A 26,704-nucleotide genomic window follows, 5' to 3' on the forward strand; every position below is an offset into this window, starting at 1 on the left:
GAGTCTCATGGGATGTCATATAACGCTCAACTTATCACACCAGCTCTGAGAGAGAGAGAGAGAAAGAGATAGAGAGAAAGAAAGAGAGAGAGAGAACTTTGAATACATTGAGAGACCACTTTACATGTTATTGCCTCTTAGAGGCATTTCCCCGATGATATAAACCTCTAAATTGCAAAGTGAAAAACCTGTTAATGTTTCGGCGCTCCATCCTCTGCCACTTTTAAAGTCAATCAGTTAGCACACAATCAGTATTCCCCTCCACTTATGAGCCATACATGGGTGAGGAGAGACACCGGGCTATCACGTTTACACAGTCTCCTGTCAAAGACACCCATTAAACAGTCTTTATTGAGCCCAGAACCATTACCAACAAAAAAGGTCATCCAATTGTCTCTACTCCTTTTTAGTATTTTTTTTGTTTTTATGGTGTCCTCTCTCTCCATCTCGTCCTCTCTGAGCTATTAGTTGAGCACGATGAGGCAGAGAGTTTGCACACGAGAGCAAATATCACATTCGACTGACAACAAACAAAGGGCATCATTAGTAAACGCGCGTAATACGGACGGCTTCACATTTAAGTGGGCTTTTAAAGCTTTCTCTCTCTGGCTGGATTTGCTGACTGGCTGCTTCCCCAAATGATCTCATAATGTGGCTCGTCCACTCTGCAATTACAGCCTCCACTCTGCTGGTTTCAGGCGACCCGACTGCAGGGATTCGCTCCCATTCGGCTACCACAGCATTAGTGAGGTTAGACGCTGGCGTTGGACGATGAAGGTCCGGCGTTCATCCCAAAGGGGTCAGATGGGGTTGAGGTCAAACCATTTCTTTATGGACCTGGTTTTGTTGACAGAAATAAGAACAGACCTCCCCCATAATGTCTAAATATAACTTTAGATGCTGCAGCATTACGATTCAGATTGAATGTTGTACTTTTTACTCACTTTGGCAGCTTAAGCTACATTTTTTTTACTCGTTTTTCATTCCCTTCCCGTCCAGTGAAAACCACAAGCTACTTTTGAATCTTTCTGATAAACTGAAGGATGAAATGTTCCTTTATGTGTTGAGACAACTCTACTACTTTTGAACTAAATCAATTATTTACAAAACCTCTTGGATCAGCAGGAAAAGGCATCGCCACGTAGCTGAAAACTGAGCTGTTTTTTTGAGCTCATGAAAAAACTTTTTTGAGATGCATGGCTCTCACAGGACAACAACGCTGCAAACATATGATTTTATAGAATATATGATGCAATGCTGTCGATTAAACCAGCCAAGATTTAAAATGAATACAACCATAAACATCTACAGCAGTGGGATGCATCATACACATCAATGCATTCGTGATTTTAGAACTAATTGACATAGCTAAAGCTTTGCAGATTATGTTTTCATAAAACACCTATGATGTGTTTAAAAAACACAACACAATGTTCAAATGTTCAATGGTCAAACTGCCCAACAGCATAGAAAGTACCACCAGCTACAACATTAAAATGTTGCATGATTTGATGAATTAGAAATAATAATCCAATGATGTTATGAATTGTATAACAATGTGACATTGGCAGAGTACTTTCTGCTGCATAATGATCAATTTTACCTTTCATAATAATACTTATGTACTTTTACTTACTCAAGTTAATTCTGATGCTATTACTGTTGTTTTACAAATATAACTTTGTTCACATGTACAAACTGTTATATCATGGTACTTACAATTAGGGGCACTCAACTGGTTTTACACATGAAGGTCTGTATACTTGTCATAAAGAGTACTGCATGTGTTAACAGTTGTATAAATTGTATAAAGTATAACACAGTAACCCTGATGTCGTCGTGTTTATCCTAAAGCTGGAGACTTGATGTATTTGACTGAAGACATGCATTTTAAACTGGGGATGTGAAGTCTGAAAGATGCGTGCATTTACTAGTCAGGGGAAGTTTAATGAAATACTATTTTGAAGTGCATTATGGTGAATTATATGCGTCTTGCAAGGCTCTAAACTTTATGGGAGAGCAATTCTAAATCGCATGAATGCTCCTTTAAATCATAGCTACAATACTTCCCAAAAATATTGAAAACAAAACAAACGTTTGACTGACAGGCTGCTGCATCGTGTCAATATACTATCATTTGTGGACCTCTGTCTCCACCGTGCGGTTGACGTTGGAATCACGTGCATGTTAAGTCCTGATCGATATCGAACGACAAGTTATCTCTTTGGAGCGGTGAACGACTAAGTGGTAGAAATACACATTTAGAATGTTTCTGTTGTATCACCAGTCTGGCCTCACTGCGCAGTTTTCGACGTTGTGAATGTGGATTCCACGTTCATACGTGCACATTTAGATCAGTTTATCACGCAGACAACATGTTGATATTGATTACAGTTTATTCATTTTTGAAAATCTGACGAAAAACGTGGCCGACCATGGCAGGTCTGCTCTGTATTTAAAAGCCCTTTCAAAACTGACTGCGACGCCACCTTTTAACTCTTGTTTTCGGAGTAGAAAAACATGACGCCGACTATTAACAGGAAGAACCGCGAAAAGACGGATGCCCCGTACAGCCAATGGGATATCAAACATTCCACGCTAAGTCCGCCTTCATTCAAAACTGACCAATCGCCGCCACGGACGGGAACTTCCGGCACGGTAGACGGAGCCTTGTCCATTGTACGAGCCGTTTCCCGAAAGAGTGCCGCGATTGTAGAGCTGCAGTCTGATGAATCTGTGGTTTCTTTTTTTCTTTTTTATAAGTTGTCTCGTTTACTGTAGCCGGTTGTCGCGTTTGACCTCGGAATATGTTGGGATATGTGAATCTTAGGGAGAAGTAGCGGGTTGTTTACGGGTTGAACCGCGGTGACGCTGGGCTCACCATAGGAATTTGTTCGTTAGCGGCACACAGCTCAACCACCTTGCGGTCCGAGCTAGCACTCGAGCTAGCTGGACGTTAATCACCGCTGTGGTGTGGTGTGGGTCTGACGGGGAGGGGATCTGTGGGGGAGAATATGTATTTAATTAGAAGGCATCGCCTTTAAAAGCAAGTCGCCAGTGTCTAAAACAAACAAGGGGACGGTTAGCTTGGCGAACTAGCCACTTAGCAGAGTTAGCTAATAGCTAACGCTACCGGGTTGTCTTTCACAAAAGGGCACAACAGATTTGGTAGCCAGATTCAAGCTGTTCTTTTCTGGGTTTTTTTATTTAATTTTTTTGCACTACAATAGTACAGAATGAATGGATTCAGCACCGAAGAAGAGAGCCACGATGGACCGCAGCCGCTGCCGTTTTACGGACAGAGTTGCTGTCTGATCGAGGACGGGGAGCGCTGCGGCCGGTCCGCTGGAAACGCCTCCTTCAGCAAGAGGATCCAGAAGAGCATCTCACAGAAGAAGCTCAAGCTCGACATCGACAAAAGCGTAAGTGGAATTTGTTGTGGCCACGTTATTCTGTTTTGAAACTTTTAAATTAGCGTGCATGAGTGAGTGTCAGACGATAGCTCAAAGTTAGCTATAGCTGTCAGCTGTCAGCTAATGCTAATTAGCCGGTCAGCGTCGAAAAAATAAACAAAAGATCACAATCGTATATGTCCTTTTTATCCTGGAAGTGGCGACGTGGTTGTGGTATTGTCTATATAGCTACATATGTTGTGACTTCGTCTAAATGTCAGGCTAACGTTAGCTTCGCTAGCTACCTGGACGACGTATAGGGCAGCAGACTCGCAGCTCATTGTAATAGTTTTCCTCTAAACACGCCTCCCCTGCTCTTCATAAAATGGCTGTTGCCAGGGAAGCCAGCTGTGTTGTTTAACCTTAGTCCCGTCAGAAGTAACCCGGACTCATTTCAAAGGGGCACAAACCAACCAGTCTTGGTTAAAAAACTGCTACATGCGCACACTTTAGCTGCAAGTTTCACTTAAAGTCACATTGGACCTCATCGTGGCAAGTTTGCTTCTGTCAGTAGTTTTGCTATTTTTTTCCCCACTGCTTTCCTATTGTATGTTGGTATCTTTTTAAATGACAAACGCCCTTTACGGCCTACCAAACGTCAACACGTGTGTTATTGGCCCGAACAAAGTGAGAGAGAAACATGCAAAGACACATAACCAAAGCTGGATCGTCAAACCCAGACCCTCCGGGGGCCCTCATTCATAAAACAGTGCGTAGGATCCACACTAACGTACGTGCATTTACGCACATACACCCAAAACAATATTCTGATTTATACTGATTGCGTACTAAGGCCAGTGAGCTATTTCCCTTTTTTTTTATAAATCTCAAGTATACATTCAACCATAAACGGTCAATGCAAAGCACCTTCTGAATATTGATGCTAAGAGCCACTGGGTCTCACGACGTTCACTCCCAAATGTTTCCATTACCGTAACTTGTCAGAGTCTCACCGTAGTATTTAGATGTTTACAGCAATCACGACTGATTGCGACAATCTGTGAATTTATAAGTTTGATAGGTGAACACAATTTATTGACTTATGTTTTCTTGATGATTATGGAGTGATTGTGCGGGAGCAGTCACTGGCTTTTATTTTCAAACACTTTGCTAATTTACACAATCCTTATGTGCAGGTGGAGACGATTTGCCAGGTGAGATGACTGGAGAAGGTGTGTGACAGTCACGATGGTGACTCCTCTGCTCCAGTGAGCTCTGATACTCGCACCGGATAGCTGTTTACAGTTTGTCTGTGTACAGTATGCTGTTTGTCACTTTGGAATAAACCATAAATTAATAAATAAAGTCATGTTCACACACAAAAAAAAAAAAAGAAATATGGAAACTAACTACAATTGAAATGTGCTCGCTAGCACAAATAACACCGGTGGTTTGACTGTTTATGAAAAAGAGAATATGTAAGTGTGCGAGAGGCGTCGTTATTTGTGTAATGGTGATTTCTACAATCTGGCTTCAATTCACCACCTCACCATCTGCGTCGCCAGTCTCCCCCGTGTCTCAAAGTGTTCGTACGCATGGCTCACAGTTTCCGCACATTCTCCCGTCAACTTATTTACTTTTTATAGATCGCGACGTTCGCGTAGGAAGTGGCGTATGAAAGATATCCCTCAGTGTCCTAGAGACTTCAAATGTCTTGTTTTGTTTGGCCGTACAGCTCTACAGTGATGTAACACAGACGCAGAGCATCACAGGCCAAGCTGCACCCGTCCAATGCTTTTTATTGTAATGTTCCAAATGATTCATTGATATTTTCCACTAGTCAACGAATCAGTTAGTGGACCAATGGTTTTCAGCAATGCAATATACACTGAGATTTTAATCTTAATTTAGTCTATAAACTTAGATTTGAAAATCGGTCGGTAGGGACGTCCAGCTCAATGGGGCCCCGGGGCCCTTCAGCACACAGCGGTGTCTGCTACGCATGCAGGGATGTCTAATGAATGTTGTTGTTTCTGCTTTGTTTAAGTATATCCAGGATCCCTTTTTATCCTAGAAAATGACTTTGTGCCTAAACTAGTATAACCGGAGGAAGAAGCTCCGTGTGTTCTTTTGTTTGTCCGGATGTTTTTACAGGCATGGTGGGATTCATGTCACAAATCGCGTGTTGTGGCCCCGAGGAATCAATGCACGTTAACAGGGGCCAGGATTGATGTTGCATTTTCAGCTGAGGCAGCACATAACGCATCAAAGCAAGCTTCTGTTGTTCAATAATTGGCATTACAACCAACCAATCATCAAAAACGGTCGAGTACAGAGTTCTTGTGTGCGTCTTTGATTAGTTACTTCCTGTTTTAAGCCACAGCTTTGACACTTTTGTACTAGTTCATCTTGGCAAAGCTCCTGCACGGCTGCCTGTGATGAGACGACATCAAACACTGCTGTTTGAATCTCAGTTTGGTTAAACATGCGTTTGATTAAAGTCGTAAAATATCTCAGAGGTGGGTATCAAGTATCGTTTTGATATCGGGACAGAAACACGGGTGTCACATTGAGATAATGATGCATTTTTGGCCTAGTCTGCTGGACACGCTGATGCTGTGTGGCTGCCAAATTACAAAGAGTTTTGGTACGTGGCAGACTACTCCTTTTCACTACTCACTGTTGTCGTTGTAGGTGAGACACCTCTATATCTGCGACTTCCATAAGAACTTCATCCAGAGCGTCCGCAACAAGAGGAAGAGGAAGACCAGCGACGACGGAGGAGAGTCCCCGGAGCATGACGTGGAGGTGCCTGAGGTAACGTGGGCTCAAATGTTACTCGACACAGACATCAGCTAGAAGTCCAGTAGAGAACGGGGAAAGAAGAAAACTCGATGACAGGGGAACCTTAAAAACACCCCACGTCGTGGTGGAATTGTGCTGCTTGCTGAACCAGCATTACTCTTTTTAAGAAACATTATTTTCATCCTTTACTTTTTTTAGTGTTTACTGCCGCAATGACCCTATTTCTCCACGGAGATCATTAAATAATCATCTCCACAGAAAGAGGCAGAAGTAAATCAACGAAAATGTGTGAGATGGAGGTGGCGCGAAACCTTACCGTGCCTCCATAATTCGCTGACTGGCCGCGTCCCGCTCGCTGCTGTGTTTTCAGGTCGACCTCTTCCAGCTGCAGGTGAACACGTTGAGACGCTACAAGCGACACTACAAGCTGCAGACCAGGCCCGGACTCAACAAGGCCCAGCTGGCAGAGGTAAAGGCACACACAAACCTCCATGCGCTACAACTCCTTCACAGCTCCATTCCCCTGGATGAGCGGCTTCAGTGTGAGTGAAGAAGACATAAAGCTCGCAATTTGTCCAAAGTCCAAAATAAGCTGCGGAGGAACAATACCGTAATAAGACATTTAGCGCAGTCCTGCTTTAAAGGTGGTCGGCTAGCTAACGTTGGCAGAGGATGCATCGAATAGTCGACTAAACTACATGCATAGTTAATCCATTAATAAGTTCTTTGGTCGACAGCCCTTATTGATATTATCTTGGTACACGAAATATGCTTCGAGTCGGCATCAGTTCTTTAAAGAAATGTAATTTCACAACTTTTTAAGTAGCACCTGGGGAGGAAGCTCGTCTTCCTTTGGAATAATCGGGCTCATATTGTGTACCGTTAAAGGCCGCTGAGCCGCCCTCATTACGCCTCTTTCGCCTCCACGTTACTCATTTGCCGTGATATACGTAGTGTGGCGGCTCCTATCCCGCAGTAATTGGTCACGGAGAAAGATTGGTTGCAGCTGGCTCGGCCCGCCTCTTTACAAGAACCTCCTGTGTGTAGCGCTCTCCGTCGTATGTGACTCCACAGTGGAAATGAATGAACGAACGAGGGCTGTAAGTTGAATGTTTCCCCAGGCTTGTAGTCGGGTTAGGCCCTCCTATTAATGAGCCTCCCGCTCCATTAATAAAGCAGCCGTCAACCAGTCACAGCTGCCCCCGATCACAGGAACCAGCGAGAGGATGTTTGTTTTCTTCTCTTTGAGGCAAACAACCGGTAATAAGTCTGCAGTTAGTCTACCTCTGGAAAATATTAACTTTTTTTTAGCATCTTCAAAGATTTCAGCAGTTCTCAGTTGATTATATTGGTGAGCAGTTGAGTGGAAGTAAATCAAAAGTCCAGCATACGACATTTGAAAACGTTTATAACGATTTCGGTAAGTATTTAGCATGAGATGTTCCCTCCGTGGTGTGAGCGTTTGATAAGTGGCCGGTAGATGAGACAGAGGGATACTCTCAATGCATTTACGGGAGGAGTTGTAGTTTTATGCAACCTTCAACAGAGAGGAGTGCAACTTGGTCACAGAAAACGTATTCTAGCAGAGCTCACAAGTAGGGCCGGGTATCGTTTAGAAACTGCTGACACCAATACCAGCAGTCTAAAGTGACACCCGCCATGTGAATGGAAGCATTCACTTGTGTAAAATGCCAGCACAGCCGCAGACCATATGGGTTGTAGCTGCAAAGGCAGTGGGCCAATCGCACGTCGAGTTAAATTGTAGAACGCTTGCAGTGAATGACTGCGAGCAAAAGCATACAAAGTCTTTTTTTTTTTCTAGATCTGGGTACGAAAAGGATTAAATGCAGGTTTGTTGTTTGACTGGAGACGCTTCGCTACACTTTTTTTTAAGCTATCGTGTATTGATACCCAGCGTTCGTAGCTAAACCTACGAAAAACAGATGCGCAGTCCTTCTGAAAGTCCAATTAAGTAGTTTTGTTGCCAAAATCTAAACTAGTTTCCTGTGAAGATGGAAGTTTATTTTGAAACAAGTGGAAATTGACACGTGTTGCTCTGAAATGAGGAATAGCGTTTGTTACGGTATCGTAAGAACCGTTTTGAGGCCAGGTGGAAGTTCTGCTTTGGGAAACGGCGTGTATATAAAATAAACCATCGTATGGGAAGCAGGAACCTAAAGACCGGACAATTACTGAGAATAAATTCTACGTCGATGAACATTTGAATCTCTTTTTTTGCTTTGTTTTCCTCCTTCCTCTGCAGACCGTGAGTCGTCACTTCAGGAATATTCCGGTGAACGAGAAGGAGACGCTGAGCTACTTTATTTACATGGTGAAGAGCAGCAAGAGCCGCTTGGACCAGAAAGGTGACGGCGGCGGCAAACCGCTGGACTAAACTTCGCAGCAACGAAAATCAACAATAATTCACAACTTCCCGCAAAAAGAACCCCCACCTGGACACCACTAACAGCGGCGTCAACAGCCCAAAATGCAGCTCCTCCTGCAGCCCTGTCCGCCGTCCCGCTCCTCTGTAAGACCAGAACACGAGCTCTCGTTGTCCTCAGAGGACGTTCAACGCAATCGGAGGAGAATTCAGGGTGGGATGAGTCATCTTTTTTCCCTCCTCGCATGTCGTCACAATGGTCACCTCCTTCCTCCGCAAAAGCCGGGTCTCTAAAGACCGCCGAGGACCAGGACTCACTCCGCAGGGGGCTTCACGTCGTCATGCTGTAGTGTAAACTGTCAATATGTACAAAAAGAACGGCGTGGGATCCTTCGTAAGTTGGTTGAATGCAATGTACGATATAGCTGCCTTAAGAGTGAAAAAGATCGTTTCGGTAATCGGGAGTGTTTTTTTTTTTTTTTTTGTCTGTCGACGCGTCCACAGAGAGGAATGCTTGTGCCGAACAGAAAAGCTTGTGCCGAATGATGAAGAGTGGGGATCTTCTTCTTGTGAATGAATGAATTGTTGGAAAGGGGCGCTGCCTTCGCTGAAGTTACGTTCAGAATATCAGGGCTCCAAGTCAATTTAAATGGCACCGAATTCACATGAAGAAAAAAGAAGTAAATAATGTTTAAAACAAAGTGAATTAAGAGCTGATCTCAGTCCTGATATGTAATCTCTTAGTCGCCCCTTTCCTCCTGGACGTGGTGCGTTGGAAGACCGATGGTGGTGAATGATGTAGCGTTCGGCTACGACCCGCTCTTCTCCTCCATAGCTGTTGCACGTATGTTTGAACACACACGTTCTAAATTCTTTTTTTCCCATTCGCTTTAGTTCAGCCTTAAGTTGTGAAAATATGATTTTAGGTTTATCCATCTTTTTTTACCTGAAGGTGTGTGAGTGAGAGAGAGGGGTGTGAGAGTAATTATTAGCATTTTAATATTTAAGAGCTGTTTCTAGTGGACGAACGGCTCAAGTCTTGATTTACTTCCGCACACATCTGGATGTGTTTCAAGAAGCTGTAAAGCAGAAACACAAGCTTTTTTGTTTTGTTTTTTTATCTTTTGAGGAATTTAAATAAACAAAGATGGATGCCTTTCCTCCATGTCTGCCTGCAGAGACAATGTCATCACAAGGAAGTTGGCTGATGAGTTCTTTAAAAAAGTGTTTTTACATTTTTATGCCCCGAAAGGAGTTCACGACCATCTCGACTTCTTCTATATTTGTATGTTAACATTGAAGCGCTCTGACTCTGCACTTTGGCGATTATTGTCTTCACGATTGAGTGGTCAAGTAACCGATCGAATTAGTTAGTGAAATGAATGAGAGAACAGAATTGGGGGAAGTAAATGTCATGTTTTTTTGGTTGGATTGGGTCTTATGTTTCCATGATTTTAAGCCCTGATGGGAAAGTAGCACTTTGGCCATTAGCCAATCAACAAAGCATTTAACATGACACCAACACGTTTATTTCACTTCTGAAAGCACTGCTGGAACCGCCAGGCAATGAACAACTCGCAGCTCTTCAACTCATATTAAAATGTTTTTCTTCGTTGTGGTGACGACATAGTTTGAGCTTTCTTTCTGCGTCGTATTTAAGTTTGTCCACCAGTCTGAGTTCTCTACTTTCAACAGGGTTCTCTCTCTTTTTGGGTTCTTTTTAAGTGTCTGTTATATTTTCAGTTTTGCTTGTAGGTTTGTTAGTGTCATGTCGACAACACCCAACGTTATTAACATATAGGCCACGCCACATTAATGTAATTGATGTATTAGAAGAAAAAAAACATATTTAAATATGGCTGCTTATTGCTCCTGATGATAATAAATGTATTGTACAGAAATAAGCAACAGTCATCTCTCTGTTCTTTCACAGATTGCTGATTTTACACTTTATATATGAACACGTGAATTAAACAAAAAATAAAGGAAAATGCAGCCAGGTTGCATGTTGTTTCATCAAGCTTGTGTTGTTTCAGGAACAGCCATCGGCCGCTAGGTGTCGCTGTAGTTCCTCAATAATCTGAGGGCAGCGATGCAGAGAGGCGGGTTTTAAAAACACGTTTACAGGACAAATGAGTCGACACAAAAACAGCTTCTTTTGAGCCAAACTTCTTTTCTTTTTTAAAGAGACATCACTAACTCTTGTGTGGCGGAGTCTTTCAGACGAGCACTTATGTAGATTTGTCCTTTCGAATATGTTGCACACATGACTAAGAGAAGGATTCGATAACGTATTATTTAAGATAGTTTTATTCTGAATTGTAGGCCACCCAGGTGAACCGGTCTAGAACAGTCCTGACTTCCTTTTGATATTCTAATTCAGTATCAGAAATGTGTGAAGAAAGTTAGACATTTAAAGCGTGTTCTCCGAATTCTATATAAAGTGGAGTAATGTGAGGAACCGACCGGTGTTCTGGGATTAAGTTACAAAAGAAAATAAATCTTGGAACACCGAAATTAAAAGAAAATTATTTGTAAATTATGTGGTGATTCTTGATTCTCTTTCCGGTGATTATAACTCACTTGCCCCAAAAACAGGTACAATAAAAAGAATGTATTTTTGATAAAACATGGTATCGTTTTAAATGAGAGGAAAAAAAACAACTTCACTCGAGCTGGAGTGACTTAAAATAATTCATTTATTTACGGAACTTAATATAACTTCACATCCAATGTACATTTCCATCAGCATTTCGCACAGAAATAACCCTTTATTTCCTTTGAATTAGTGTTTAACATGTCGGAGTGAAAGCTGTGCGTTTACGGAACATTCGGTGTCTCGGAACGGACAGTGACATCAATTTTGAGGTAGATTCAATAATTTCCTACAAAGAAACTTCAACAGCCGCTATAGTTAACAGTCAGGACTCCGTTTGAGTTTTTGTGTTACATATCTGACCGGGAATACTGGATTAATAATAGTTTAAATATTCTGACTTCACCAAATTCAGCGGGATGAAACAATGACCAAAAAAGAAAAGGTTTCCCCTCAAAAATGTGTTTCATCTGGACTCAGCTTCCCAATATGGACAGGAATTATATAGATTGTTTGTTGTATTTTATTTAATTTCATTTTCATGGCATCACATTACAAAGAAGTCTATCTGGGTTTTCATTGATTTAATTCATAAATATTTTTAAATGAATACATCACTTTTACATTTCTTACCATGTCATGCGGTTCCTCATCTGACGTCTGGTTTATATTTGTTTTGCAGCTAAAAATTAAGAAACATCAGACCATACCTGGCAATAAAATAATGACTATATATATATATATATATATATATATATATATATATATATATATATATATATATATATATATATATATATATATATATATATATATATATATATATATATATGAATGCAAAAAAACTTAAATAATTTCGTTTCCAAGTGGCACTAAACCAGCTGGCAACACATGGAAAACATGTAAGTGTGCCAGAACAGTTTTATTAAAGTGATAATTAAAATGAAAGTATTGTAAGATATGTGTGTCACAATGCTTTTCTGATTGGAAAACAATCTTTTATTATCCTGTTTCTGACTCACGCTGAGAAATCTATTTTTTAAATATTGTGCTGTGCAGCTCGTGTGATTTGTCATAAATTACAAAGAAACTAAAAAATAGCAAAGAATAAAATAAATATCATGTTTGCACTGACGGACACATACTGTGCATTTACACCACATGACATTTGTTATAATGTATTTATTTTCTGCGCCATCAGACGTGGAAAACATCACCACACCACTCCAGATAAAAACACATTTTTAGGGGAGACAGATGTTTTTTTTCATTTTTCTTTTGACACCGTGGCCACATCTGGTCTACAGCACTGGAAGGGTGGAAACATCAAAAAGCAGAAATACCACAAATAGCATAGTCAGGCGTGTGTGTGTGTGTCGAGTTAGACACTGCACAAGGAGGGATGAAGATCAACAAATTGTCCATCGTGTTGTTTTCCTCCGCCGCTCACCTTGTTTGCATGTTGTCCTTTAATTCTCTCTCCTTTTGCGCATCATTGCACGTGCACAGCGGTGTGGTTGTTTTCTTTACAATTTCAAGCCAGTCTGAGGAGGTTTTTTCTCAGGGGAGGAGGAGGAGGAAGAGGAGGAAGAGGGTCACTGGTTGAGCTCCAGAGCCCAGACCTGCTGCGGCCACCCGGTCCGGCCCTTCACCTTCTTCTCGGCTCCTAATGACTCCTGCAGGCCGTCAGTCTGTTACACCGAGAAACACCACATGATCATCAGCAGGGGAGGCGCAAACACAGGGACCCGTTTGATCAGTTCTGAGAATATTGCATTTCGTGCTGACTTATTCATATACGTTTACGCTCCTCCGAGAGTCTGATCTGGAAAGACTCTACAAAACGATGGCACATGCTGTTTTTCGTCACAATGTAATGATTTGGGGGCCTTTCGTGACGCAATCAGGGTCATGACATCACATGCAGGCGTTCATTAAATGAAAGTCAGTGAACTCTCGATCAAACCATGAGACTAAATTCCAGATGATTCAACAAATATGTAAAAAGAGTACCCTCGATCTCAAATGATATTTTAAATAATGATGCATAATTTAAAATGAAAGAGGATAATCGGAATTTTAGTTTTATGAACATACATATTAGTCGTTTATTCCAGCAAACACAAGCGTTATATCCACATTGTGAATAAATAGTTTCTTTAAAGGGTTAAATATATTATAACTGTTGGGCCAGTCGTCATATGGTGATCTGTAGCAGTAAATATTTCGTAATGCAGCAGTAATATTTGTACTGCAATATTACAGTCAAAATGTGACGGAGTGAACTCAGTATATGTGTATATCAGTGTGTGAAGATACAACGTTTCAAACGTATGTTAATGAGGTGAAGTGTTGACTGTTTTAGGCACACATCCACGAGTAGCCTCCAGTAGACATGCTTTGTTATTATGGGTCAGAGATATTTAGAAAATACCATTAAATATGAAAGGATTCATTTTATACCACATACAATATATTGGCTAAGAATACAATTAAATAATATTTCAGTTGGAAATGATTATATAACTCCGATAATAAGCAGACTGAGAAAAGTAAAACTGTAAATCTTAAAACCATGTTTTATATTTAGGTTTTGTTGTTTAATTAACTTTGGGTTTACTTCAATCAGAGCGTATCGTTAAATTCCACCTTAAAATCGTATGTTTCCATTGTGAACCAGGCCTCCAGCTATTCTTTTTACAATGACTAAGAAAGTCGAACAACTGAACTGTTTCAGTTTGCAGTCATTTTGATCCACAGTCAAGTTTTGCAGGCTTCTACTTACCGGCTCCCGTTTCCTTTTCATATCCCGGTTTTCAAATTTCTTGATTTCGGCCTTAAAGCCATCCGTCTCCCCGGTGTCTTTGGCCAGGACGTCCATCAGGTAGGCGATGTAACTGGTCGCCAGGCGTAAAGTTTTAATTTTCGATAGTTTCGTGTCGGCCGGGACGTTGGGGATACACTCCCTGAGCTCGGAGAAAGCTGTGTTGATGCTCTCTGTCCGCCGGCGCTCCTTCTTCGGCCCCGACGTCCTCCTCTTCCCCATCCCCGCCTGGAGCCCCTCCAGACGGGCGTCGTGCGTGGCTCCGGGCGCTCCGTGCTCCGCGGCCGGGTACGGCGCCTGGATCTGGAAGTCCGGGGGCACCTCGCCGTGGTTCACCACCCAGCTCTGGAAGTACGGCGCATCCTGGTGACACCGCTGGACAAACGGGAAGGGTTCGTGCATCAGGTGGTGGTGATGCTGGTAGCCCCCGATGAGGTTCATGTCGAGCGGGATGAAAAATGTGCTCGTTGCGGTGTTTTCCTTCGCCCTCGGTCTCTCTCCGGTACTGCCCCAAAACGGTCTCTGCTCGGGGATCGGTAGCCAACAGAACTCATTCAATACATAACTATGTATTCCCTTAAATGCATTAATGAGTCAAACCAAACGTAGCCACCAACTTGTACATCGTCGTCATTCTGAAAGCGACTAGCCGAGGCGAAAGAGTCCGTGAAAAAAAGTGTATAATTCCAGAGGACAAATGTTGGCGATGTATCGTGCCCCGCTCCACTTTGTCTTTCTTTCTTGCGATGGTTTTCCGAAGAGGCTGCTGCTCTGATTTGTCCAGGAAATTTGACCCGGGTGTAGGTGTGAGGCCCCCAGGTTTATATGATTTGGATGTGAGCGTGAAATGGAGGCAGCCAATAGAGGATAGCGCCCAGGATGGGAGGAGAGTCTAGAGCCGTTTGCAATAACATGCGCCATAATCTCACGGCAATGCACAAGCAGCAAATATCTGCTTGTTGTTGGAGTTGGTTTCTGGCTACACAGACGTGCACATATGATGATGGGGGGGAAAAGTGGTTTAACTGTCTTCAAGTTTTGGAGAGAAAAAGGGAGTTTGTTGTCAGTTCGAGTGGTTGGAGAGGTTGGAGAGGTTTTACGCACATAATTTACGCACCCTATGTTTGGCTAAGCATGCTTATTGGGTGTGATTTTGGTCATTCAGTGGTGAAAATAATTCCTTTGTGTTCTTTTATTTGTCAGCTCGTGGTCGATCGTGCAGATAATTGAATATAGGGAATCTGGAATTCCGTTTGATTTTGTAGTTGTGCACATACAAATAAAAGGCCTAACTCTGCATTTTTAATTCACAGACTTGACATAAAATATCTTAGACTGAGATATCCCGCCTTTAGAAACTAAGATTTTCGATTGATGATGTTTTAATTGGATAACACGAATTCATTTTCGAGGAATGAACAGATAATGGAAACATTTTCTTCGCATTAAAATCATGACAATGCATCTAATAAATTATCCGTCCCTCTTCAGTGTACTGCTTCATGTCATAAATTGACTCAACTTTTTTAATGATTTGTCTCTTTCTGTTCCAGCTCCTTCAGCCGTATTTTTTAAATATTTTATATTTTCTTAAACGCGTAATGGCTGTTTTGTGCGTAATTTGGCTGGATTTCAACAGTATCTTTCTCTCATGTTCCAGCAATAACACAAGGTGTATGTCAGAGCGCTCTGGGAAGTGGAAATGAAACAGTTTGATGAGGTATTTGGTGCTTTGTTTTTGGACAGACAGTCTGCCGGCCTGTTGTCATCATGCCTCAGCAATAGCGGCTTTATCTGCGCATTAATTCCCCACAGCTCCTTACACACTAAACACATCATCCTGTCTCCATCGACAAAAAAACATTATCCCATTACATTACATGACCTTGGCGCTATTTGGAAACCATTTACGGGCCGCGTCTTATCTAAATACAGTCATAAATCAGGAGGTGTCACCGTGCAGCAGGGTTACATGTATTCCATAAAAGCTCCCCTGGCCTGCTCACTGTTTACATGCTGCACGGCAGTTTGCAGCATATTTCACCGTCCACCCGTGTTTCAATAAAGAGCCATCAGTCACAACGTTATGTCGCTTATTTTACACGGATGTACAGAATACTGCACGGAAACATTCAGATCATATCCCTAAATGCGCATATAGTACTTCACATCTGTTGGTGTTTTTTTTCCTATTGTATTCTTTTCTATTCTTAAAATACATCTACAATATTCCGATAGGTGCATATAGTCTTCATGGCCTCAGTATATGATCTTATAGTTGTTTTCGTTCAATATTATCATATAAATTTCAACCACTAAAATATTAAAATAATTAATCTCCTGCTATAATACCACATACTCTCTCTGATATGACCAGCATATTATAAATAAAGCATTCAAGTTTGCTCGATAGTTTTGAGACAGTGGAATTTAAGTTATTATATGTTGATCAAATTTACACTTTATTTTTATTTTTTATGGAGCTTCTGACTCTCCTCGGAGTTATGGGCTTTTTTTTGCAGGTCAAAACGTGTGACTAACTCATAAAATGCATTGCGGTAGTTAAATGCATGCTCTCACTTTTATGCATCATTAATTTAACACCATGCCCAAGAACCCTGATGTACACTGCATGACTTTTACTTTGTATTTGCAAGTTTCAAAATAAAGTGCTTCACAAGAGGAACAGACAAAAGAGAAGATCGAAATGATTGGAACAAGACAAAGAAAAGGACCAGTAAAGATGACCCGAATTCATGAAAAGTTAAAAGAGACAGTTAAGGAAACACGCAGAGGTTTTCCTCAAATTACTGAGAATCAAAATCTTGAAGAATAAACAACAGAGGATCTGAAATGGTATGGGCCACATACAGTATTTCTACAACACTGAATGGACGTGCTTTAATACCTTTGGGTTAATCAGACTAAAGTATGTCTGTATCTGGCCTAGTACCTAAAACCTCTGCAACACCACAGCTGTATTTAAATGCTTTCTTTTTTGGAACTCAGAAAATCACAATATAATCCAAACGCTTTTTAACGTGATTGCAACTTTTGACGTTTTGTTTTATTTCGTGAGGGAGGACATGCAGCATTATTATTATTATTATTCTTTAGTATGCAAGCTGGTGTTGCTTATGAGCAGAATGAAGGCACATCCTCTTCTCCGTCCTGTTCATCGCTCCGCTGTCAGCATGAAAAACACCATGCAGCCTCCTGAAAGAAAACCTGACAGTGTTGATTAAGACGTCCACTACGCAGAGATGAAATACAACCCTGGTCATACTCCCATCCCCCTCTTTACTCTTTCTCTGTATCACTTTCTCCTCCAACCTCTCCCTCCATTCTTCCTCTCGGTGCCTCTCTCTCCACCGAACCTCTAACCAGAACCTTTCCTCTTTTTGATCTCTCCCTTTACTTGCTATCGCAAGAGGTGCTGAAAGACCTGGGCAGCAGTAATAGTCTCTTCATATTTTGCTTTCAACCCCAATATACTCCAGTCATCTCTCTCTCTCTCTCTCTCTCTCTCTCCCTCTCTCTCCCTCCTTTGGGGAAACATCCAAAATAGGTCACAGGGAGCCATCTTGGCCGTGTTATGAATTCTCCTCATAATTGTTTGTGTCATCATGTAGATTTTTCAATAGACACTGCTTCCCCTCCTCTTCAGAGTGCTTACCCTCAACTCTACATGTCCAAACAAATATTCCCCCTGATTCAAAGCCGAGCACGGAAAACGCTGCGGAGCACGCTCGGCCCCCGAGTGTTTATCACACAGGGCTCGTACAGTATATATATCCACCTCTGGCGTGCACCGACGCCGACACGCAAAGATAATTAAGCCCACTGGGTACAATTGGACATGGCAGCTCCTCCTCGCCATCGCGGTCTGGGAGTCCCTCAGAGGCCGCAGTGCCTGCTGGGAGAAGAAACTCGTCGTCCTCCTCAAGTAGAGTAGGACAAAGTACTAAAAAAATGACCATTTATATTCATTCCATCTTGCTCTATTCTGATCCCGGTCATTCTGAGGTCAGAGCTCCTCTCATCAAGAGAACAGAACATGGTTTTGGAGAAAATCGAATCAAAAATTGGGATAACCAGATCAAATCCTCCGAAAAGCGACTGCTGGTTATTCTCATTCGATTTTGATTTCAAAACGTTTCGAGGTATACCTCACACATGTTCGGTGGAGTCTTCTTTTTAGAAATTAATTTAGGATTCAAGGCTCCGTTCACACAAATATCAACAAAAACAGTCACATTTGGCTGTCGTGGTGTCCAGCCATGCAAACACAGATTTGCTTTTATGATTTAAGATATCTGTCTCTTTCTTCAGGATTTATTTGCTGAATAATCTGTTGATTGTGCTCTGTAGGTTATTCCGATTAACGGGAGATTGTTTCTGGAAAGAAATGTTGCTAAAGAGTTTTTTTTAAATGTAATGTCTCAATGCTCTGAGTACTTATTGATCTACATTTATAGGTATTTCAATACCCGGTTAAATATAAGACTATGACTACTTTCTGTTACTTTGTATCTTACAAATGAAATAAACTTCAGAATATTCTTTTCTCACAGTTTTCCAGATGAATTGGACAGTTTTAAATGACGTCTTTGTCTTTTAGCTGTTGTATTTTTTTCATGTGACAGCAAACAAGAGCTTATTTTGCTCTCAGCGAATTTCTCCTCCATGAATCAGATCAATTAACCAACGTTGTCTCCGCGCTAATGACAAACTAACATCTTTGAGCTGCGTCTGCTTTTCACAGGTGGTTGTTTTGGTGAAATCTGAGCTCTCATCCAATTATCAGCTTAATTGACTGTTTATGTGCCCGACCCAACAGCACACGTAATATGATGCCAGTTATGAGTCACATGTATCGGTTTGTCAAAATAACAAGACTGAACAAAAACGTTTGTCATTTTATTGATAAAATTGTTGAGGTTGATGTCAATTACTTTGCGGAGGAGCTGGAATCATGTTTAATGTCAAAAAGTATCAAAATAATAAAATGTTTTCTTTTTGTAAACATATGAATCATGCTCTGAGCAGACTCCTCTCAACTCAAGTAGAAACTAAAGACGAGACAGTTTATTGTTTGTCATTTGGGAGCTTTACCAGACCGTTTACTTTTACTACGGCTATTTTCCCCCCAGTTATTCTCTCACTTCCCAGTCTCATTATCTGAACCTTCTCCACCCTATCAGGGGCGGCTTTCTTCTGTCCTCATATATATTTCATTCTCTCCTGTCATGTGGCCGTTGATAAGTGGTGGTCGTCTCTGGTCTCCGTGGACATCTGCGTCTCGAAGCTCCAGAAACTGTCCTCTTAACTGCTGTAATTCTGCCCGTGCTCAGCCAATAAAGATAAGAGCGGAACGGCTGGAATGTGGAGCAGAGAGGTGACAGTGACGGGATGAAGGGACGTAAACGGACGTAAACTCCTTCTGGATAGAATTGAACTTTTTTGTTGTTAAGTCATTGGGACACAATAGTCAACAGTGATGATCGGGGACTTTTTTTAATATTAATGAATGTCAGTTGTGCGAACTCAACCTGTGAGCAGTTCATGATGGTTTTTGGCACTGCAGCTGCAGCTCATAGGAAGTCAACATCCTTTGCCAATGCGCAAAGTGTTCTCCTCTTCAGCAGCATCAGTCATTTAGGGCTCTGATTATTTCAATCAGTTCAAACAAACGTCAGCACAGTTACACTGAAAGGCGATTTCAGTGCAACCTAAGAACAAAGAACTATCATTAATGAACACTTTAATGTTAAATTAATATGTTGCTATTTAGTTTTCAAAGCAGAGTAAATGATGCAAATCATCACATTATAGCCGCATTAAACCCGCAAATGTTTGAAGCTTTTGCCTCATAAAATGATAATTATTGATTGATTTAAAAAAGTGTATCAATCTACTAATAGTTTCATTAATACAAATATTGTTACAATGTCAAGATGATACACAGGGAACTACAATGAATATGATAATATACACATGATATAAACAAATATTGGATATCATTATTTTTGATAAATAACAATTAAGTAAATTTATCTTTTCATTTGTTACATTTTGTTTTTACACAGTTATAAAAGCAATTTTTAAGTAAAGCCTGATGTTACCTTACACATCCAATGATGATTCCAGTATTACAACGTATTAATTCAACACTGGTATTGGATAGTTCGTCTGATGCCCAAAGGCCCGGGGATCAGTATCAAGACTGAACAAGTCACATCAGTTTTCTGTCTGTGGAGCAGAGATTGCTTTCCATTTTAGGTCAACATAAGTCAGAAGTGCAAAGACAATGCATGTTAAGATTATTCCTCAATGCTTTTTTAGACAAATCAATGATTCATTTAATCTAGTTCTCATGTTAAAACACCAAAATAAATCTCGTTATTCTGTCTCAAAAGTGAGGATTTGCTTGCTTGTTTTTTTCTGTTTCAACGTTTCAAGTTCTTTTCTTTTTTTTGCAATCAAAGAAAAAAAAAATGCAACTCCGAACTTGAGGAAATAAAAACAAATGCTTTTCATGTTCCTCTTCAAGTCTTAAAGACATCATGAACGACAGTTAATGAAGAAAATAAGTTGCAGATCCAAGAACCATGAAGTAGTATCGAGTTGTACCACAAGAGCACTTATCCACGTTGATCCTCTCTTTATACTTACACTGGTCAGAAGCATCAAACCAAGCATCCCCCCCCCCCCCCCCCCCACACACACACACACACACACACACAGCCAGGTCCTGTGTTCTGGACTCGTGGACCACCGGCAGGTCGGGGCTCTAATGATTTCACAGCAGCAGCTTTAACAGAGGGTGGCTGCTCTGTGTCAGACGACCCCAGAGGGTTTAGAAAGGCTGACAGTCAAAACACGGACATAAAGGTTTGACCCTGAGAAACCTAGAGGTGGAGACGGTTCGGGACGACTTCTCTAAAAGCATTTTAACACCACAGAGGCCGCAGCACTCCACCGAATACTTTACAGAGTGAGTAATACGTGTTATAAAAGGGACAACGTCAGCCAACATTCATAAGTCAGTGAGTTGCCGGTAATGTAGTTTTGATGAGCTCATACAGGCTGTGATGCACATTTGTTTATCGTTACAAATGAACACGGTTTCTTCCCTAAAGTACCATTTATCATTCCTAATCTTTCTGGTGTATTTGTTTTGCAAAATGTTAGTATTTTAGTTTCTCATTTTTTGATATTCAGTTCAGTTGATCCTGAACGAACCCTGTTATTACATTTTCCCAGAGCATTCATCTCGTGTTATCTCATCTATCTTTGTTTCTTCTTTTAAACACAGATAAACAAAAGTGGAACGTGCCAACCGTACACGAAAAGACAGAAATTAAAATAAACAACACGGGAAGTATCCATCTCTTAAATAAACAAACAAAACCTACATATACACAGGTGCATAAAAACATACCCGCACATTTATATCAAACCATAATAATTGTTCTGCACTTATTACTAGTTTATAAAACCAGGCTTTAAACTTGACATGTGGGTGAGTCATTTTGACAAATCTTTATCAAAAGGTATCATTTTGAGTTCTTTAAATATGATTCCATTGTGTATTTGTTGTGAACCAAGTCAATCCACTCGTTGGTCTTTCTGTAAGTCCTGTTCATGTCAGAGCCTTTTTGGATGCCTCGAGCAACACCTTCAATATTCATCTCCCACTGCACAGTGAAGCTCCTCTGGATCACAAAGGTAAACAATTTTAAAATCAAAATACATTTTCATTCTAAAAAAGTACCTCAAGGACACCGTGGAGACCCAGACGGACGATCCCAGAAAACATGTTATCGTCGAGCATCTTATCTTGAACTGTCTCATCTGATCTTATCTTATATTTGAAGGACAAAGCATGTTTATGAGATTTCTAATATTTTCTGGATGAATGTCTCCATCAAGTGACATGTTTTTCATCCATTCATATGAAATATGTTGTGAAAGGCTGAATAAGCATTGCTAATTTACAGCTACATGTTAATACAATGTAGCAGCGCTCTTGTTTAGCTGGGGTTTACTATGTTATACAGGTTGACTGGTGGATGTATTGTATCAACATTCGACTGTGAACTAAGCGGACAAAGAGGAGCAGTGCCGTTGAAAAGTTTGAAAGTTAACCGCTAACAACTGTTGAATTTGGGCGGTTTTGTTCTAAGTGTATAATTTAGAATCTCCTTTTTATTTCTCTCATCTGGCTTTTTTGAGAAAATAAATCAAATCAAAAGGAATCTCAAGAGGTCAGCATTCTTGCAGGTATTTAAGTATGTATGTTGGATAACTTATTTATCTTTCATTGTATAATATATATATAAAGAAGTGCATCAGATGGAGCTGTGTGGAAGCTGTTGTGTATAGCAACACTTTGAAACGGTGTTGAGGTCATTGTGCTTGGTAACATAATTGCCCTACAGGCTCTTAATGGCGGAGGCAGCTAGTTAAAGTCCCTGCTTGTCCATTCATGCTCAGCTCTCTCCACCTCTCTCTCCCGCTCATTAAAACCGGTGAATGGGCCACAGATGTGGAGTCGGCCATTAGTTTTACCTGGAAGGAGCACTGGGAGGGGTGAAGCGAGGAAGCAAAGTCAAACACCAGGGTGAGGGGCTTCATTTCGTCGGGGGCCACCCAGGCTTCACCCAAAGTGCTGCGAGGAGACGCGTCCGGTCCACCGACAGATGTTACCTGCCGCAGGTTCATCAACGGCGAGCTCGAAGACGTCCTCAGAAGACGGGCTTCGGGGTATTTTACGACACACCGAGGTAATCTGGAGGATGTGCTCGTTCTGTTTCCAAAGTCCTGCATCAATCTTTGGCCGACAAGCAGATCCTCTACACCTGGTTCTGCTTACGGGATCAATATGTAGAGCATCGTCTCGACTCTTAATCTTCAGCGGAGGTCATTCAGTGTTTGAACAGGTTTTGAAGAAGAACCACACATCATTAAAGATAGTAATTGTTGGATGACGGTAAAGTAATTTGGTCCCCAAGGTTTCTACACTTTATGGGCAGAGGTAGGTGGTCCAGCGTACACAAGCCTTGTTTGGTCTGGGTCGCTGTTTCATGGTTTGAGCCCCTTCAGCTCATGCTACATAATGCAATGTTATTGTAGACAATAGTATGCTTGTGTTTGGCCGTTTCCTGTTTCAACACGACAATGCCCTCGTGCACATACAGGTGAAGAAATGTGTTGATCCCAGTGTGGAGTGGAAGAACTTCACTGGCTGCAACAGATTGATGCCCATGGTATAACAATCACAACTCGTCAACTGCTGGACTCTTGTTCAGTCGTCCTCGGCTTCAAACTATGATGCTCTATGTACCCCAATAGTTTTGGGGCGTGGCAGTTTTCTGGTCATTACAGGTATGGTGTATTTTCAAAATAAACCCCCATCCTCACAGGAGGTTAGGTTGAAGCAGGTTTACTTGCCTGACTAATGACTCACCTGACTAACGATGCTGAGGACTCACTTACCAACAGCGGCATCCTGGATAAAAGTCCTGTGTTTGTCCTGGCTCTGGATCGGAGCCATTCACATTTTCACATTGTGGCTTGGCACACGGGGGAAGTTTCAGTTGGTTGCAATCTGCAATCTCATCACTAGATGCCACCAAATCGTACACACTCCACCTTTATGTTCCCAACAACACCCTAAATCCCCAAATATGCTTCAGCCTCACTGTTAAACGTTTCTTTTAACATTCTTATCCGTCTAAATAGCCAAATATTTTTCTCAGAAGTGGGTGGAGACCAAACCAGAGCTAAAAGTAATGTGAATATTGGAGTTGCAGTCATCAGGTGGACACAAACATGACTTCAAACTAATGCTCATGTTGTTCTGTGATGGTCACATTTTGCATCCCTTTTCAGTGTTGCTTAAAGTAGGCTGAGCATTTTAAAAACATCCAAAGTGTCACACACACACACACACACACATTTAGTTTCATGTGAAAAGATGTTCCTGGTTGTGTCCACATTCCCCAAAAGTGCACGTCATTGGGTAAACGCCTGTTCCTCTTCGAGTATGAAAATGGTGTAAGATTAGGTAAGAATGTTGTGTTTCAAAGCATCAACAGAGGAGACTATTAATCATTGACGAATGACTGGAGTGTATCTATAACAACAACTTGTTGAACTATAAGAAAGCATTCGTTCAGAAGAAACACGTGTAGAAAGAGTGAATTGGGGGAGGAGGAAGCGTCAAGCTATTTGCAAGCATTTGCAGTCAAAGTTGTTTTCTGAATTAGGAACAATAAGCCATTTGCTAACTTTAACCTGCATCGTGTGTCAGTTTAGTGACGTGAACTTGAGTTTTAACATGCAATGAAAAGACGTTTTGTGTTAGCATCACCTGCTTAAACGGCTCCGTTTTGACCAGAAAATCAACGAGTGTTCAGGTAACACGTTTCGAGTGCAGCAGCGGTTTGTCTCAGCTGTGTTGAAATTCCCTCCTATCTGTAGAGACCTTAAAATAGCCTCGCAGCTCTGTGTCCCAGCCGGCATCAGGCCTCATGATAGTGTCAGATCAGCTTGAGGAATGCAGCGACAAGCTCTCAGACTCAGATTGGATGCTTATCACGGCAGCGTGAGCTCTGATTGGATGCTTATCGTAACCATATCCTGTTGCCGGCTGATGGAGTGACCTTTACAGTATCAGCATGGGATGCCATCGCAGGGCGAGGCGGCAGCGGCTGGACTTTCCCTGATGGTTTTTTTCACACCTCTTAGCTCCTTCTTCAAACCTCTGTGCCAGAAATAAGTATTCATAGTGAGTTACAAGGGGCTTTGCAGCTGCACCGTATCATGGCGGCTGAAAGAGGAACTGCATGAAAATGAGGCAAAAATCGTCTAAATGATAAATGCGGATGTTATTTTACAGGTGTGACAGAGAAAACGCCTTTATTTAGCATAGCACCTCCGGGCTACTGCATGGGCATGTCAGGGATCGAGGGGTGTTGGGATAGGCCGGCTTTATGAGACAGCACCTACAGGAGGTGCACAGATTTCATGTTCATGGTCACAGCAAATTTGTAATTTCTGAAAGTTGGTTCTGACCATTAGAGGAGCTGCAGCTCCAGACACTTGAGCAGTACCTTTAATATTCAGCTAAACGAGAACCCGTTTTCCATGAACCAATCACATATGGTCATGGAGGTGTGTGTCATAGTGTCTAGTTCCAGCTGATCTACTTTCTTTTTATTTCTAAAATGCTTTTGCTGATTTTTTCAAAGACCTTCTGGCCTCTTGGTGTTGAGAGAAACATCGAAACTGAATGTTTTATTCTGGTGTGATTGCAATTGATTTAAATGTTGAAAGATAATGACTATTTTCAAATTACACCTCGGACTGAGATGACTGGAGAATTGCAGGGTTTAATTCTGAGGCCGGGACATAAATCTGACCATGAGTGTTTTGTGGCTACCCAGGTCAGTCCTCCTCTGGGAAAAGAGAGATGAGAGGCTCGGGGTCAATCTGGGCTAAGCCCTGCTGGTGCCAGTGGACCCCCTGGTTCCCCTGACAGACCCTGAGACAGTGTTGACATCAGACCCAGGTCAAATACTCTGGAAGTAAGGTGTTTGTCTCTTGCCTGCTTGGAGTAACACAAGAGGCAACGATGTCAGGTAATCGTGCAAACTCTTCGATTGTCTATCAGGTAATTCTTGAGGGGCAAACCAAACCCAAGAGCTCCACAGAGGGCGGAAACAATGAATTTGAATATTGTCAGACGAGAAGTAGAAAACTAAAGGCTTGAAAATAAAGCCTGGTGAGCATCTGCACCTCAGAAAACTACAGAGTAGAACAATAAAACCTGTCGTTCTTTACCGTAAATAGGGAATTCACAATATTTTACACGTCAGAAAGACAATTCCTTGCTTTTGTTTTTAATGACACAAACATGCTGAACACACACGCGGTATATCAATGTCGTCGATACGACCTCACTCAAAAATATCAGCTGGTTTATCTTTTAAAACAAATTGGCCAATGATGTAAAACTGTCTTTTTTCATGTTTGATGGATAGCAGTCTTTTGAATCTCATGTGGAATGTAATAACTTACAAATAAAAACTAACGAACCAATATTTCAGAGATTATCAAAGCTGCCATTTAAAAAAAAGCCAAACAGACATTGATTACAGCATCTCTGCTTTAAGAATATTTGAATTATGTGATCGCTAACTCAATATTTTTGGGTTTTAAACTGTTGTTGGACCAAAAAAAGCAATATAAAGACACTTAAGGCAATTGTGATGTATTTTTTTCCACTAGTTTCTGACGATTAATCAGGAGAAATTGTTGGAAGGTTGATCAATGAGGGAAATAATCGTTGCAGCCCTACACCATTATGTGCACAGGAACTGGAAATAGATGAGAATTCAATGTGGCCATGGGGAGTTTTTTACTCCAGTGTGTGATTTCGTACATTTCCCAGAACGACCTTTGATCTGTTCAATCCTGCAGTTTGTCTGCCGAAGCAAAGTTTCATTACATTTAGTCGCAACACATCACTTCATCTCAATCAAGCTTAATTGACTTTAAATTAGTCGTGTGTTTACTTTCTTTTTGGACCACTGACCACTTCATGTGGCGACCACTTGACAGATTTTTGAGAGAGAATTGAGAGCTCATGCTCTATTCATGAAATCCCCCCCCATCAAAAAAAGAAACCCTGTTAC

The 26,704-nt window shown here is 41.3% G+C and overlaps 2 protein-coding genes across 3 annotated transcripts; one reads left to right on the plus strand and one right to left on the minus strand.

Annotated features, from left to right (window-relative positions):
* The first annotated feature begins 2,701 nt into the window (after positions 1-2,701).
* sap30l (sap30-like) lies at positions 2,702-10,198 on the plus strand. Of its 2 annotated transcripts, XM_079283540.1 has the most exons (5): positions 2,702-3,422; positions 4,589-4,606; positions 6,087-6,209; positions 6,568-6,666; positions 8,461-10,198. In XM_079283540.1, exons 1-5 carry the CDS (start codon positions 3,237-3,239, stop codon positions 8,590-8,592), a joined length of 558 nt encoding a protein of 185 aa, XP_079139666.1. In that variant the 5' UTR covers positions 2,702-3,236; the 3' UTR covers positions 8,593-10,198. The 2 variants fall into 2 exon arrangements, with proteins under 2 accessions (XP_079139666.1, XP_079139667.1); XM_079283541.1 differs by lacking the exon at positions 4,589-4,606.
* A 2,573-nt stretch (positions 10,199-12,771) lies between these two features.
* On the minus strand, positions 12,772-14,441 carry LOC306787814 (heart- and neural crest derivatives-expressed protein 1-like; the record flags this gene model as incomplete). The annotated part of the gene is made up of 2 exons (XM_079283102.1): positions 12,772-12,867; positions 13,962-14,441. 2 exons carry the CDS (start codon positions 14,439-14,441, stop codon positions 12,772-12,774), a joined length of 576 nt encoding a protein of 191 aa, XP_079139228.1.
* Positions 14,442-26,704: the final 12,263 nt, after the last annotated feature.

The sequence above is a fragment of the Melanostigma gelatinosum genome (assembly GCF_949748355.1).
Source record: "Melanostigma gelatinosum genome assembly, chromosome: 14".
NCBI lineage: Eukaryota > Metazoa > Chordata > Actinopteri > Perciformes > Zoarcidae > Melanostigma > Melanostigma gelatinosum.